We start from the raw sequence: 16161 nt of genomic DNA, 5'->3' as shown, positions 1-16161 counted from the left end.
TTTCCCCAAAAATATTATTTCCATACATTGTGCTAGGGACACAATTTAAACATTGTAGTAACCGGGACAAATTAGCAAAAAATGTGTCTGTTTTATCATCATTAGCACATTTTATTTTTAAACTACAATGGCTGAAAGCTGAGAATGGTGATTTTTTTTTCATTTTTTTCTACTTCTTCCTTTCAAAATACATATAAATAAAATAATGGTTAGCAAAAAGTACTGCCCAGAGAAAGTCTAGTTTGTCCTGCAAAAAATAATATATAGATCATGTCAGTGTGATAAGTAGCAATAAAGTTATTGGCGAATGAAATTGCTCTGGTCTTGAAGGCAGAAAAACCTGTGATCCTGAAGTGGTTAAAATCCATTTCCTCAAAAACTAAAAGTTCTTTTTGAAATTTGTTTACATTGTAGCCACTTCTCACCTTTATAATCCATGCAATTTTGGTGATTGTAGCATGTACAGGTATGGGGGCTTTGCTACTAACATTAAAGTCAAATCCGTGATCACCGCCGTGATCACGGATCCTACATGTAATCATGGCTAAAATCCGAGTCAAATTCAGATTTTGGCATCAAATCCGGATCATGATCACGGCGTATCCAGATTTTGATACTGCCATGTCCGGATTTACTCGAATTCGTGATCGGGGGTATCCGAGTATCACTGGTTACCACATATGTCTCTTGTAGTTTAGATAAAACTTTCCCAAATTTGATAATTTTGAAAATTACTTTTTATGTTGTATTGAGTTTGTCCGTACCTATTTATTATGTGATGCATTTTACAACTCGTCACGGTTAAAATTATACCACATGTGCCTCATTTAGTAACACACCGATGGTGCACTCTCCACAAATACACTGGATGTTTATAAACATCCAATTGTCATTAAGTGGTTAAATGTAATAGGACTCTAAGCAGGGTAGTCTATTTGGGGCCTCCTTGTGGTCCTTTTTTGTGACCTGAATTCAAAAGAGGTCAAAGAAGAGTCTCAGGTGTGCCCCTTGACACTCACTAGGCCCCATAGTAATTGGAAAAATTGGGAGACCAAAAACCATATCCTCAATGGTGCGCCACAACACCAATAATATAACCATATAAGTACAAGGATATATAGTAAAAAAGTATTTTTGAAGAGACAAAAAAGTTTCAAGATGATCTTAGATTTTAATGTATCAAAAAGTTCTTTTGTGAAAACAGAGTTCACAAATCTTCAAGCGAATTCATCTTTGCAAACAACATCCCATTATCAAGTACCAAAAACATATGTTGAAATATGCAATTGTTTAAAAAGGCGACCAGGGCCGGCGCTACCATAGAGGCAAAGGAGGCAATGGCCGCAGAGCCTGTAGGGGCCCCCAGTGGCTACAAGAGGAAAACTTTTTTTCAAAAAGAAAGTTTTTGAGAAAATGGATTTTAAAGTTTCGAAGGAAAAAGTATACGTTTAAATGCGGTAAATGTCACTTTTAGTAGCAAACCTAACGGTTGTGAAATTTTACATGTTTCAAAAGAAAGAGCAATACATTTCCTGACGGGGTTTCCAGGGAGTCCATACGCAGCCGCAGCACTATATAGCCGCAATATGGCTGTATGAAGATCCCTGGCATTTTTTCCTATTTCACCATTTTTTTTGTATGTTTAGAGTGTGGGAATTTAAAAAAAAATGATGTGGGGTCCCCCCTCCTGAAACATTTTAACCCCTTGTCCCCCATGCAGGCTGGGATAGCCACAATATGGAGCTCTGCCGATTGGGGCTTCACACCGTGACTATACCAGCTGCAAAAAAAGTCCCTTAATGCCGATTTGTGTCCCGGGGTATCTGTTGGGGGGCCTCCCAGGTTTATTTTGCCCTGGGGCCCCATTGTTGCTTAAACTGGCCCTGAAGGCGACAACGTCGACTTGTTTCGGAGTAACCTTCTTCAGGTCTTCACAAACAATTGTAATCTGTAATATACAGGACAAAAATAGGGACGGGTACCATCTGGACAAAATCAAGCCAGGAAACACCACTTAGACTAACATTGGACACAGCACACAGGCAAGATGTACCAGGAGAGGCCCCAAGCACCTGCCTAGGTTGCCTGGTGGATGATCCTGCTCTGCTGCACTGCATACTGATGCTTGCATGTGCTACACATTTAGAAAATGCTCCAACTGCTTGTAAAGTCTCAGTCTCCCTGCACTCTTTATCATCCCAAAGCGGATGATATTTTCTCTCTTGGTGTTTTTCCTAATTCGATATGCCTAGCTGACTATGTCAGTCAGAATTCTTCACACACTGCATGTTAGTAAGCTGATTAGTTGTAAAGAAACAAGTGCTGCAGGACACACTCTGTCACCATGTAGGATAAATGCTGATTATTAACACAATGTTTTTAAGCTGAAGAAAGGAAAGCACCTCAGAGCAATAGTTTTGGTTTCGCATCTAAGCTGCTAATTGTGACAGTGAGATGCAAAGCATACAGTAAACACATATACAGAAACAAAAACAGAATAGATTAAAAAAAAAGTGGTCTCATAAAGAGGAATGTCTAAAAAAGGGCATGCATAAGCATATGGGCTGTGAGGTCTTTCGTTTAAGATAGACAAACATATTTACATGCAGAAGCATAAGGTACGCACACATTACAGACATGCATACACACATTACACCCACACACACACATCATGCACGCACATTACGCGCACACTCATTACACATACATTACACAAGCACACACAAATTACGCACACACACACTACACATACATTAAACATGCACACACAAATTACGCACACACACACACATTACACACACATTACACATACACGCACAAATTACGCACACACACACATTACACATGCACACACAAATCACGCAAACACACGTTACAAAAAGGCACACACATTACACACACATGCATGCACACACATTACACATGTACACACAAATTAAGCGCACACACACACACACACACATTACACATTCCAAATTGTGTGCTAAAGTATTATGACAAGATAAAATTTGCTGCTTTAAACAAAAAAACAAAATCTTAAAAAGTTGCAAAAGAATGTTGAATGTATCTGTTAAAGTGAACCAGAGATGAAGCATTCACACGTATTTTACCATACTGTATATATCAGTGGGGACATTAGAGAAAACACCTACCCTGCTCTCTGTTTCATTCTTCACTCTTCAGCTTTCTTCTTATCAGCCCTGATAAAATCCCCGACTGAGCATTCAGTCTGGCTTTGCTATGTCTCAGCTATAATGATTCCTGAGCAAGGCCACAAGGGGGCAGGCTTGGGCTTGAAAAGACACTAGAGAAGAAAGACTCAGCTATAAAAATACCTGAGCAAACCCAGACTGAATGCTCAGTCGGAGATTTTATCAGGGCTGATAAGAAGGAAGCTAAACAGTGAAGAATGAAACCGAGAGCAGGGTAGGTGTTTTCTTTAATGTCCCCACTGATATATATGGTAAAATACATGTGGATGCTTCGTCTCTGGTTCACTTTAAGGTCAATTCACTGCTGGGAGAAAAATATGGGCATCTGTGACTGGTGAGAGAGATAAGGCTGGTATATGCTGTGTCTATAACCTCACTACAGTAATGTTCCTTCCTTCCAGTACAGCAGCTACATACTCAGAGCACAACTGCTTCTGCTTTCCACCTCTACTCACCTCCTGTCCAGTCACTGTGGCTGATGTTGCTTTAGCAGGGCCATTTCTAATGTATTGGGGGCCCCAGGCATAACAACCTGTGACTGCCCCCTCTCCCTCCTCACATACCCCTGTACACTGTAAAAAGAGGAGGGGAGTGAATGCATGGGGTAGCAACAGCCCAGGAGTACATCACAGGGGACCCTGGAAAGCTCCAAGACATCACAGGGGTTTTGGAAAAGCTAAAATATACTGTGCTGAGGGCTGCAGATGACCATAAGTGGATTTCCATTAATGGAGTGATTGCAGTATACCACCCTGCACAGTAGAGGACACTGTAGGCCTTTGCCTAGATTGCCTGTGCACAGAAACACTATTGGTCTTCAGTGATTGGCCAGCATAGGAGAAGCAACAGGATCAAGGAATGCTGCACTTTTTCCAAAATGCCAGATTTATCAAAACCAGTGCAGTTCATGAAGACACAAGTGCAAAGGATGTCACATGTAGTTGCTTAACCATTTCAGCCCGCAGCGATTTTTCACCTTATGCATCAGAGCAATTTTCACCTCCCATTCAGCTAATAACTTTATCACTACTTATCAAAATTTATTGATCTATATCTTGTTTTTTCCGCCACTAATTAGGCTTTCTTTGGGTGGTACATTTTGCTAAGAATTATTTTTTTATAAATGCATTTTAACAGGATTAATAAGAAAAAAATGGAAAAAAATTCATGATTTTTCAGTTTTCTGCAATTATAGCTTTAAAATATTCCATGCTACCATAATTAAAACCTATGTATTTTATTTGCCTGTTTGTCTCAGTTATGACACCATTTAAATTTTGTCCCTATCACAATGTATGGCGCCAATATTTTATTTGGAAATAAAGGTGCATTGTAGTAAACCCCCTTCAAATGCATATTTAAAAAGTTCAGACCCTTAGGTAACTATTTATGTCTTTTTTTTTTTTTTAATTGTCATTTTTTTCCATTAAAATTTTTATTTGGGTAATATTTTGGTGTGGGAAATAAACAGTTAATTTTTTTATGTTATCATATGTGTAAATTGTAATGTAAAAAATATGTAGATGTAGTTTTACTATTTGGCCACAAGATGGCCACCTTCAATTTTTTTTCCCTCCTTGTGCTTCTCACTAAGCGGAAGCACAAGGGGGATGTGGACATTTTTCTGGGCAGAAATACTGAAGCCTCTTGTAAGAGCGCTTTGGTTTTTCTGCTGGGGAGACGGAACGGTGATCTGGAACCATGTTCCGGTTCACTGATCCCAGGGCTACCAGGGGACACCACGGGGGGGCGCCGAAGTGCGGCACCACAGCAGAGCAGCCGCCCGGACGTGAGCTTCACGTCCGGGTGGCAGAAATAGTTAAATCTAACTGGCAGCTCTGAGCAGGCACTCCACTTTATATCCAGTTTTCTCTATACTTGTCAGTTTCACTATGTATGGTGCAGGTATATCAAAGCAGGTGCAAAGAGAACTGGAGCAAACGTTAGAGCAACCAACTTATTTCAGCTCTTGAATGATCCAAGGAATGATTTTGAATGGCAGCTCTAAACATTTTCTCCACTCTTCCCTGCACTTGCCTTCATAAATCTTGTTTTGCACAGCTGCATTATATTTGCACCACATTTGCTTCAGTGTTCTGCACACTCATGTTGATAAATCTGGCCCTGTGTGTGTGGCCAGCACACTGGAACCAGGTGAGAGACAGCAATGCAAACCAAATATAGTTTTTTCTTTACAGAGGTGCTCTAGTTTATTCACAGCAACCAGCAAATTCACTGTGAACACTAGGTGAAAATAAACTGATGAGACAATTATATTTATCCTCCTACTCCTAAAAATGACCTTTTTTTTAAAGCAGGAGGATTAGCCATACCATGCCAGGGGAAAAAAACACATATATAGGTAGATAAATACTTGATCTACTTATATAACACATGTATTGTACTGTCCACATTTTGATTTTTTTTTTTATATAGTAAATGAAGAGAATTCTGTTCCTGGTGGGAACCATGTCTTTTGCCCACAGTTTGAGGCTAAATACGATGTCATTTCTTCCCTTAACTTTTTTTTTCTTTTCTCCTCCAATCGCTGAGTCCCCTCAGCCTTGCTTGTAAACACAAGTGAGCAGAGGATCATGTTTCAGCTAGGCAGGAAAGGGAAGAGGAGGAATATATTATAGATAAAAAGAATCCCCAGCATGCAACTGAATGGCAATGGCTATTAAAGGGCCAGTGTTCCTAAGGTATATGGTAACTAGAAACCATAACAGCAGAAAAAGTTTTGAAAGTTTTGAATGCAGAATTAGCATCTTTATTACTTAAAGAGACTCCGTAACAAAAATTTCATCCGGTTTTCTTCCATCCTACAAGTTCCAAAATCTATTCTAATGTGCTCTGGCTTACTGCAGCACGTTCTACTATCATCATCTCTGTAATAAATCAACTTATCTCTCTCTTGTCAGACTTGTCAGCCTGTGTCTGGAAGGCTGCCAAGTTCTTCAGTGTTGTGGTTCTGTGATGCATCTCCCCCCTCCTGGCCCCTCTCTGCACACTGCCTGTGTGTTATTTAGATTAGTGCAGCTTCTCTCTGCTCTATTATCTTTTACAAGCTGGATAAATCCTCCTCTGAGCTGGCTGGGCTTTCACATACTGAGGAATTACATACAGGCACAGCTGTCTGCACTCTGCAGGAAGAAACAGCCTGACACTTCAGTGGAAGATAGCTGCAGGGGGAAAGAAACACACAAATGATCTCTTGAGATTCAAAAGGAAGGCTGTATACAGCCTGCTTGTGTATGGATGTATTTTCTATGTGTGGACATACTGTACATCAACCTACTTCCTGTTTTGGTGGCCATTTTGTTTGTTTACAAACAAACTTTTTAAAACCGTTTTTAACCACTTTTAATGCGGCGGGGAGCGGCGAAATTGTGTCAGAGGGTAATGGGAGATGTCCCCTAACGCACTGGTATGTTAACTTTTGTGCGATTTTAACAATACAGATTCTCTTTAATACACTCAGACCAGTTGCTGTTGAAATTATATTTTTATGGTGACAGTCCCGCTTTAAGTATATCATGGTTTTCTTTTATATAACATTTACAAAGTAGGTTAAATGTTTAACTGTCTCTAATCAGTGGCAGCCTATTAATTCTGTCAGAGTTAAAATACATGAACTATTGATTATCAGTGATGCTTACTATATTCCCAACAAGGTATCGACAAGACAGAAGCTGTCAATTCCATGTCTAGAAATTAATTCTTTCAGGCAGCAATATAAAACAAGTAAAACAGCCTGATTATTAATATGTTTTGTACTGTTCATGCACATGTTTATCTTATCATGACACATATCGCCTCGGGTACACTTTAATAAAGTGAGATAGACTCATGAAACCCATTTTCCAGTGGGAGTAAAAAATTTACTTTTGGTACTTGCCTGATTACTTCCTTAGAGGTAAGACCCACCCTCATTTATTTTTAACCCACCTTTACAGCTTTAAAAGTTTTGTTTTGTTTTATTGTATTTTTGGATCCCTCCTAATCTTTTCATGGCATCATTTTCTTTGCTTATTTTATTTTAGCAATGATTGAGGGGAAAAAAAGTAATTATATTTCAATGTTTAGATCTAGCTAACATACCCTTTTTCAGTTCTGTGTTATCAATTTCCCTTAGGGTGGCTATATAAGCAAACATGTATATATCTTTTGCTTAAATGCATTTGACATTTGATAATGTCACTTAACCCAGCAGTTACCCTCTAGAATGAGCACAAAATGTACCGTATATATACTTAAAGGCTATATATAGATATATGTGTCTGTGAGATGTGTGCAGATATATATACAGTTACATAGTTATTTGGGTTGAAAAAAGACATACGTCTATCAAGTTCGACCAGAGAACAAAGTACAACACCAGCACCAGCCTACTCCCTCACATATCCCTGTTGATCCAGAGGAAGGTGAAAAACCCTTACAAGGCATTAGTGTTGGGCGAACAGTGTTCGCCACTGTTCGGGTTCTGCAGAACATCACCCTGTTCGGGTGATGTTCGAGTTCGGCCGAACACCTGACGGTGCTCGGCCAAACCGTTCGGCCACATGGCCGAACTAAGAGCGCATGACCGAACGTTCGGCTAGCGCTGTGATTGGCCGAACGGGTCACGTGGTTCGGACCCGAACGCGCTCTGATTGGCCGAACTGTCACGTGGTTCGGGTAAATAAATACCCGAACCACGTCATATCTCCGCCATTTGTCTGTGGGTTTAGCTTTGGGTAGGCAGGCAGGGTAGTTCGCGCTCCAGCCACGCTAGCCAGGGTCCCCTCTGTCATTGTGTCGCTGCTGGGAACAGTAGTACACCACTCGCTCAGCCACACTATATAGCATTCTGTTTACTGCCACTCTGTGTACCTCGCTCAGCCACATTATATAGCATTCTGTTCACTGTTCTGTGTCTGCTGGGAATAGTGGTACACCGCTCGCTCAGCCACACTATATAGCATTCTGTTTACTGTTCTGTGTCTGCTGGGAATAGTGGTACACCGCTCGCTCAGCCACACTATATAGCATTCTGTTTACTGTTCTGTGTCTGCTGGGAATAGTGGTACACCGCTCGCTCAGCCACACTATATAGCATTCTGTTTACTGTTCTGTGTCTGCTGGGAATAGTGGTACACCGCTCGCTCAGCCACACTATATAGCATTCTGTTCACTGTTCTGTGTCTGCTGGGAATAGTGGTACACCGCTCGCTCAGCCACACTATATAGCATTCTGTTTACTGTTCTGTGTCTGCTGGGAATAGTGGTACACCGCTCGCTCAGCCACACTATATAGCATTCTGTTTACTGTTCTGTGTCTGCTGGGAATAGTAGTACACCGCTCGCTCAGCCACACTATATAGCATTCTGTTTACTGCCACTCTGTGTACCTCGCTCAGCCACATTATATAGCATTCTGTTCACTGTTCTGTGTCTGCTGGGAATAGTGGTACACCGCTCGCTCAGCCACACTATATAGCATTCTGTTTACTGTTCTGTGTCTGCTGGGAATAGTGGTACACCACTCGCTCAGCCACACTATATAGCATTCTGTTTACTGCCACTCTGTGTACCTCGCTCAGCCACATTATATAGCATTCTGTTCACTGTTCTGTGTCTGCTGGGAATAGTGGTACACCGCTCGCTCAGCCACACTATATAGCATTCTGTTTACTGTTCTGTGTCTGCTGGGAATAGTGGTACACCGCTCGCTCAGCCACACTATATAGCATTCTGTTTACTGTTCTGTGTCTGCTGGGAATAGTGGTACACCGCTCGCTCAGCCACACTATATAGCATTCTGTTTACTGTTCTGTGTCTGCTGGGAATAGTGGTACACCGCTCGCTCAGCCACACTATATAGCATTCTGTTTACTGTTCTGTGTCTGCTGGGAATAGTAGTACACCGCTCACCCGCCACTGTATAGCATTGTGCTCTGTGTCGCTGCTGGGAATAGTGGTACACCGCTCACCCGTCACTGTATAGCATTGTGCTCTGTGTCGCTGCTGGGAATAGTGGTACTGTATAGCATTTCTGTACTGCCACTGTACTGCTGCCAGTCAGCGTGTACTGTAAGGATAAGTGAAATGAGGAAGAAATCCGGTGAAAGAGGGAGGGGCAAGGGAAGAGGTGTTTCCCCTGACGGTTCACGTACAGGCCACAGGGGAGCACCCAAGAAAACCCACTCAATACCGCCCATGTTGTCTAGGACAACAACCCTCACAAATCCAAAAGAACAGGACCAGATAATTACTTGGATGACCTCTCAAGCGTCCAGCAGTGGGTTAAGCAGCACCAGCACATCACGCACGAGGTCCGAGTCCTCAGCCAGTTACAAGGAGCCAGTGGGCACAAAGCTGACACAACCGGCAGCGACACCACGCACACAACTGCCAGATAACCAGTCCGATGAATTACCTCAGGACACAATGGGGTATTCGCAGGAGCTATTCCCAGCCCAACAAACTTCCACCTTTCAAAGGTCAATGGAGGAACAGCCAGAAATGTTGTGCCTGGATTCACAACCGTTAACTGTGGGAAATGCACCGCGCACTGAAATACAAGGCGAGTCCGAGGAGGACTCGGAAACCCAAATCCCAGAGCAATTTGGGCAGGAGGGGTTGCAATTGCAGGAGGTCGGCCGACAAGATCTGGAAGACGACGTTGGAGTGTGCTGCGCAGAGGTTGTTGTGGGGAGCTCTACTCCACGGCGGCGGCCCACAATGACATATGACGAGTTTGAGGAGATGGAAGAGGAGGGTATGGACAATGTGGACAGAGACCCAGATTTTATTTGTGAACGAGAACATCGCCGTCGTAGCAGCAGCACAGATGAGTCTGTTGAAGAACCCACTGCTGCACGAGTTCGCCTTGTGCCACAAGGTAGGCGGCGCGCAATTTCAGGCACCACAAGCGTGGAAGTTCAAGTGAGAGGCAAAAGAGGAGCAAACAGAAATCGCCAGCAAGGAGGCAGGTGCTCCAAAGTCTGGGCTTTCTTTGAAGACTGCACTGAGGATGTTACCATGGCGATTTGCAAGGTGTGCAAGACCCGCCTGAGCAGGGGGAAAAGTATGAACAACCTCTCCACCACCAGCATGAGCCGTCACATGCTATCCAAACATCCCACTCTGTGGGCAAACGCGTCAGGACAGGGTACCAGCAACAACACTGCCTCCCTTGGGTTCACCAGACTCACCACCAGACCCGCCTCAGCAGCAGCAGTAGCCCAGCCATTGCGTGGTTCACAACATTCACAAACATCAGACGACGCTGACACTGTCACTTTCCGGAGTAGTGCTCTTGAGGTCTCCCAGTGTTCATCAAACACAACAACCAACAGCCCTTCCGTGTGCAGCGCTACGGTTCAGTTGTCTGTGTCGGAGATGTTTGAGCGCAAGAGGAAATTGCCAGCAAATGACCCCCGGGCTGTGGCAGTAACAGCCAGCATAGCCAAGCTTCTGGCCTGCGAAATGCTGCCATATCGAGTGGTGGAGACAAACAGCTTCAAGGGCATGATGTCAGTGGCCATCCCACGTTACGTGGTTCCCAGCCGCTACCACTTTGCGCGCTCTGCAGTGCCTGAGTTGCATGAGCACGTGGTCAGCAAAATAACCCGAAGCTTGAAGAATGCCGTTGCCTGCAAGGTTCACCTCACCACTGGCACCTGGACGAGTGCGTTCGGCCAGGGTCGATACATCTCCCTTACCGCGCACTGGGTGAACCTTGAGGAGCCTGGCAGCGATTCCTCACCTGCTACGGCACGGGTGTTGCCCACGCCACAAACAGCTGCACCGCCGTCCCTCCCACTGGATAACAACAGCAGCACCTACCTCTCTGACTCCTTCTCCTCCAACGCATCTCAAAGCTGTACCTCATCCGGAAACGCTAACCCAGCAGCAGTAGGATCGTGGAAGCAGTGCAGCACAGCTGTTGGCATGCGTCAGCAAGCGTTGCTGAAGCTAATCTGCCTTGGGGATAAGCAGCACACAGGGGAGGAAATTTGGAGGGGAATAAAGGAACAGACGGATTTGTGGCTGGCACCGCTGGACCTGAAACCGGGCATGGTTGTGTGTGATAATGGGAGTAATCTCATTCGCGCTTTAAGGTTGGCTAAGCTGACACACATCCCTTGCCTGGCGCACGTGATGAACCTAGTAGTTCAGCGGTTCCTGAGGACATACCCAGGCGTGGACGATCTTCTGTTGAAGGTGCGTCGAGTGGCCAAACATTGTAGAAATTCCAGTACTGCTTCGGGGGCACTCGCCAAGATGCAGGAGCGCTTCAATCTCCCCCACCATCGCTTGCTGTGTGATGTCCCTACGCGCTGGAATTCTACGCTGCACATGCTAGCCCGCTTTTGCGAGCAGAAGAGTGCAGTGGTCCAGTACATGACGGCGCAGTACCGAGGCGCATCCGGCCAGCTGCCAAGGTTCTGTGGATCCGATTGGGCCAACATGTTGGACCTCTGCCAAGTCCTCCAAAATTTTGAGCAATCCACGTTGCTTGTGAGCAGTGACAACTCTTCAGTCAGCATTACCATACCACTGCTGTGTTTACTGAAGAGGTCGATGTTAAAAATCAAGGAAACAGCTGTCATGATGATGACGGCTATGATGCATCACAACAACTATCACAACGCTCACAAGAGGATGATGAGGATTCTGGTAGGACTCTGGCACACATGGCTCAATTCATGCTAGACTGCATTGAACGTGACCCACGCATTGTGCGCATTCTGGACAACACCAATTACTGGGTTTATACCCTTCTGGATCCACGGTACAAACACAATGTTCCAAAACTGCTTGAAGAAAGAGTCAGACAGGTCAAAATGGAAGAATACCAGCAGGCCCTTGTGGAGACTTTAGAGAGGAGATTGACATCCTCCCCCTCCTCTAGCCATATACTCGGATACAAGTCGACCCCGTGTATAAGTCGACCCCAATATTTGACCCTCAAAAGCTGGAATTTTCCAATTACTCATGTATAAGTCTATCCAGCAAAGTTAATGGCTGTAGTTGGGGACCAGGATGGTTTAATGGCTAGACTGCATAAAGTATTGTAGCCATTAAACCCTCCTGACCCCCAAATGCAGCTATGAACTCTTCCAGGCCCCTCACATGCAGCTATTAACAGCCCCCCCATTGTGGCCAGTGACCTGTACAATATCCCCCTCCCCCTCCTTTGTGACAAGTGAGGTGTAAATACCCCCCACCTCCATTGTGGCCAGTCTTTTGACATAAATAACACATTCCTTTCCACACCCCAGGTGGCCAGTGCTGCAAGTAATACCTCTTCCCCCCACCCGCCCATGAGCTGCAGCCACTGCTGGAAGAAAAACCTTGTCGGCATGGCCAGGGTGAGAAGTGAGGACATGCGACATCTGCTATGGCGCTGGGCAGGCTGGAGCGTGAGTGATGAGCCGGTGTTCGGCATTAACAATCCCCCGCAACCCCCCCCCGCCCCCCTCCAACTGTCAGTGTGCCTTCCCATGTATAATCATACCCACAGCGCTGCAGGAAGGAAGCTGCCACTTACAAATACAGTGCGGGGCGCAGCGTCCTATCAGCTCTCGCTCTCTGGTCTGCCTCAATTAGCACTGCTCCGTGACTCCGGGAGCCGGAGCAGTGCTAATTGAGGCAGACCAGAGAGAGAGAGCTGATAGGACACTGCGCCCCGCACTGTATTTGTAAGTGGTAGCTTCCTTCCTGCAGCGCTGTGGGTATGATTATACATGGGAAGGCACACTGACAGTTGGGAAGGGGCGGGGGGGTTTCGGGGGATTGTTAATGCCGAACACCGGCTCATCACTCACGCTCCAGCCTGCCCAGCACCATAGCAGATGTTGCATGTCCTCACTTTTCACCCTGGCCATGCTCGCTGGAATTGTGAGTGTCGGCTTCCTTCCAGCATGGGGTGCATCCATTACACATGGGAGGGGGGGGGGGGGGCTAGAAAATTGTAGCCACATTGTGGTTAGTGGTGGGAGGTAGATTAAGCACATTTATGCCTTTAGCGCTGTAGGAAGAGGGAGAGAGAGGGCGGCCCCTCTTCCCTCAATCCCGGCTACAGGTCAAGAAATTTAGAACTGACTCGAGTATAAGGCGACCCCCCAACTTTTATACTGTGAGTCAGTCCTAAATTTCTCGACTTATACCCGAGGATATACGGTAATTTTTAGCCCATTATTTATTAATTATATGCCCTCTTGACATAGATAATAATTTTTATCCCCCAAAGTCAGTAGGTGTATTTTACTATTCGGCCACAAGATGTCCCTGGTGAGCAAAAACCCTATTAGGGTACAAAATACGCTAAATAGGATACAATGGGCTTGATTCACAAAGCGGTGCTAACCTACTTAGCACGTCTAAAGTCTTTAGACGTGCTAACCAGGGTGCTAAGTAGGTTAGCACTGGTTTTCTCAATTGAGAAATCCGGTGCTAACCTACTTAGCACCCTCGTTAGCACGTCTAAAGACTTTAGACGTGCTAAGTAGGTTAGCACCGCTTTGTGAATCAAGCCCAATGTATCACTACATTGTAACTAGGGAAGTGACATAAGGCTTCCATCTGAAGCTTGCAATCACAGTTCCTTCGGGGAGATTCATGAATGGGAACATTGTTCCCATTCATAAATCTAATGATCGGGCGGCGGAAACCAGCGGAAATCACGGCGGGAGATAGCGTGGCGGCTCCATTTACAGAATAAACACTATTTTTGAACAAAAACAGTGTTTATTCTCGGCAGACATGTACGGATTGACACAGGGGACTTCTGTCCCCTGCAGCCAATCCCCTCTGCTAGCAGCAACAGCGCGATCGCGAGCATTTGCCCGCAGGATCACCCGCAGACCACCCAAACTGCAGGGGTGTGACTAGCGCGTCCCTGCGGCTCTAGCTGCTGCCGCTGCGTACGTGAGGCTCACGTCCATGCGGCATAGATGGTTAAGCAACAAGTAAGCAAGAAATACTCAGAATAATTTTGACAACACTTTTTTTTCACCTACATTTTGGTACTTTTAAAATATAAGGTGAAAAATTATCTCCAGGGAGAAAACGCAGGAGAAAAAGTGAATTGGATCAGGCCCATTATGTACAGTTACTGAAGTTTCAGTTTAAACACAGCTAAGATGGAAAAGCTGCTGAAGCCAAAAAAAATCAACATTACAAACAAGCAACCAGCATTTTTTAAAAGGGAGAAACGTCAGTCTCTCTGTTTCTCTATCATTTGAGGTATGCACTATAATAATAATTCAATACAAATTGAATTATTCTTTAGTTTTTATTGAATGAATAGACAATGTAACTGTATACAAAGTTATGTAAGCTGTAAGGAACCAGACTTACAGCACCCACCTTTAACTGTAGACCTGATGGAATCTTAGCATTTCTCACAGGAGGCTTGATGTGCTGGTAGACATACGTGGCACCCTGCGCTTCTTCAGCCACTAATTGTGGAGCGAGTTTAGCTAGCTGATCCTGGTGACCTTTGATAGCCTTCTTCAGTTCCTCAATTAGATTATTCACCTGGAACAGATACATGAAAAGAACCATTAGCACAATGGTTTTAATCAGACCATTTAGACCATGGGGTGAGAAAAAGACACAATTTAAAGAGGAACTTTAACCAAAGATTGAACTTCATCCCAATCAGTAGCTGATATCCCCTTTCTCATGAGAAATCTTTACCTTTTCTCAAATAGATCATCAGGGGAGTCTGTGTGGCTTGTGGTGAAACCACTCCCATAGTGTGCCAAGGTCCTGGCAGTCTGCTGTCTGTGTACCTCGTTGCATTGTGGGAAATAATGGCTTTTTCCAAATGCAGAGCAAGCAATATCTCCCTCTGTGCAAGAACTCTAAGTAACAAACATTCTGTACAGATCAGCTGGCAGAACTGTCACCACCAGTGATAAATTTCAGAATGTAAATCAGAGATTCAGACTGTGGCTGTCAGACTCCCGCAATGCATTGTGGGACTTGTAGTTCCTTAACAGCTGGAAAGCCAAGTTTGCAGATCATTGGCCTAGTCTAAGCTTCACTGGGAGGGCGTGGCTACATACCAATATACAGCACTGTATAGATATAGGAAGTGTTTCTGATGCTGAAACCAGGAAAATTACTGTAAAGGTGGGTATCGTGAATAATGTATAATGCATTCTACTATATGTCACTACAGTGCCTCTTTAAAGAGAACCTGAACTTAAAACAAAAAGTCAAAATAATCATACACAGGTCATACTTACCTCCTGTGTAGTCTACTCCTCAATCTCTTTCTCCTCTCCTGCATCCTATTTGTTCACTGTGATCAATGGATTTCTCCGTCCTCTATTTAAAAAATGGCCATTACCCTCTAACAGCGTCCTGATCAGAACACTGTTAAACTGTAATAAAACCCACTTGAGCCATAGGGAAACATGGACATTACCTTGCACATTCAGTTGTAACTGACAGCTGCTGATGTATAACTGACAGCAACTGGTATATTTCAGTTTTGACAAAATATTGTCAGAACTGGAAGGGACCACTGTAAAAATAAAATGTTGAGCTTCTGAGAGGAACTTGGCCAACGGTCACTAGACCAGTACCCACTAATCCTGTCACCAGTATCACATGACTAAAAATGGTGACAGTTAGCCAGCGGGAGACCCACAATGACAAACTTTGTGATATAGTTTGACAACATAACACAACACAAACACTATTTCATGTTTAGTAGATCTCAAAATGGTCTGCAAAACCTCAAAGAAGGATTGCAGATTTAAATAGCAAAATCTATCTAGGTTTACTTTACCAATTACGTTCTACATTGTTTTCCAGTCTTGGGGAACCTTTGTGAATTAGGATGGGCAATGAAATGCAAATAATTCTGAGTAGAAGTAGAATTATGCAAGGTTTTTTTTAATCAACTTTATGCAGCTTTATTTCGTAGGTCCAGTTTAACCTGCAT

At 44.2% G+C, this 16161-nt stretch overlaps 1 protein-coding gene and 1 long non-coding RNA gene across 9 annotated transcripts in view; one reads left to right on the top strand and one right to left on the bottom strand.

The window, feature by feature from the left end:
- The window catches only part of DCDC1 (doublecortin domain containing 1), a 751262-nt gene that overhangs the window by 350997 nt on the left and 384104 nt on the right, over window positions 1-16161 (bottom strand). For all 6 annotated transcript variants that reach the window (XM_068260478.1, XM_068260480.1, XM_068260479.1 and 3 more), the window contains one exon: window positions 14571-14741. In XM_068260478.1, coding sequence (XP_068116579.1) covers window positions 14571-14741 — 171 coding nt within the window. The remainder of the gene's footprint in view (window positions 1-14570; window positions 14742-16161) is intronic.
- Window positions 1-16161, top strand: part of LOC137538367 (uncharacterized) — a 48085-nt gene that overhangs the window by 12335 nt on the left and 19589 nt on the right. The window lies entirely within an intron of this gene.

This window comes from Hyperolius riggenbachi, chromosome 11 (assembly GCF_040937935.1).
Source record: "Hyperolius riggenbachi isolate aHypRig1 chromosome 11, aHypRig1.pri, whole genome shotgun sequence".
In the NCBI taxonomy this organism is placed as follows: domain Eukaryota; kingdom Metazoa; phylum Chordata; class Amphibia; order Anura; family Hyperoliidae; genus Hyperolius; species Hyperolius riggenbachi.
Note: the sequence above shows the minus strand (reverse complement) of the source record. Positions and strands in the feature narration are given on the sequence as shown.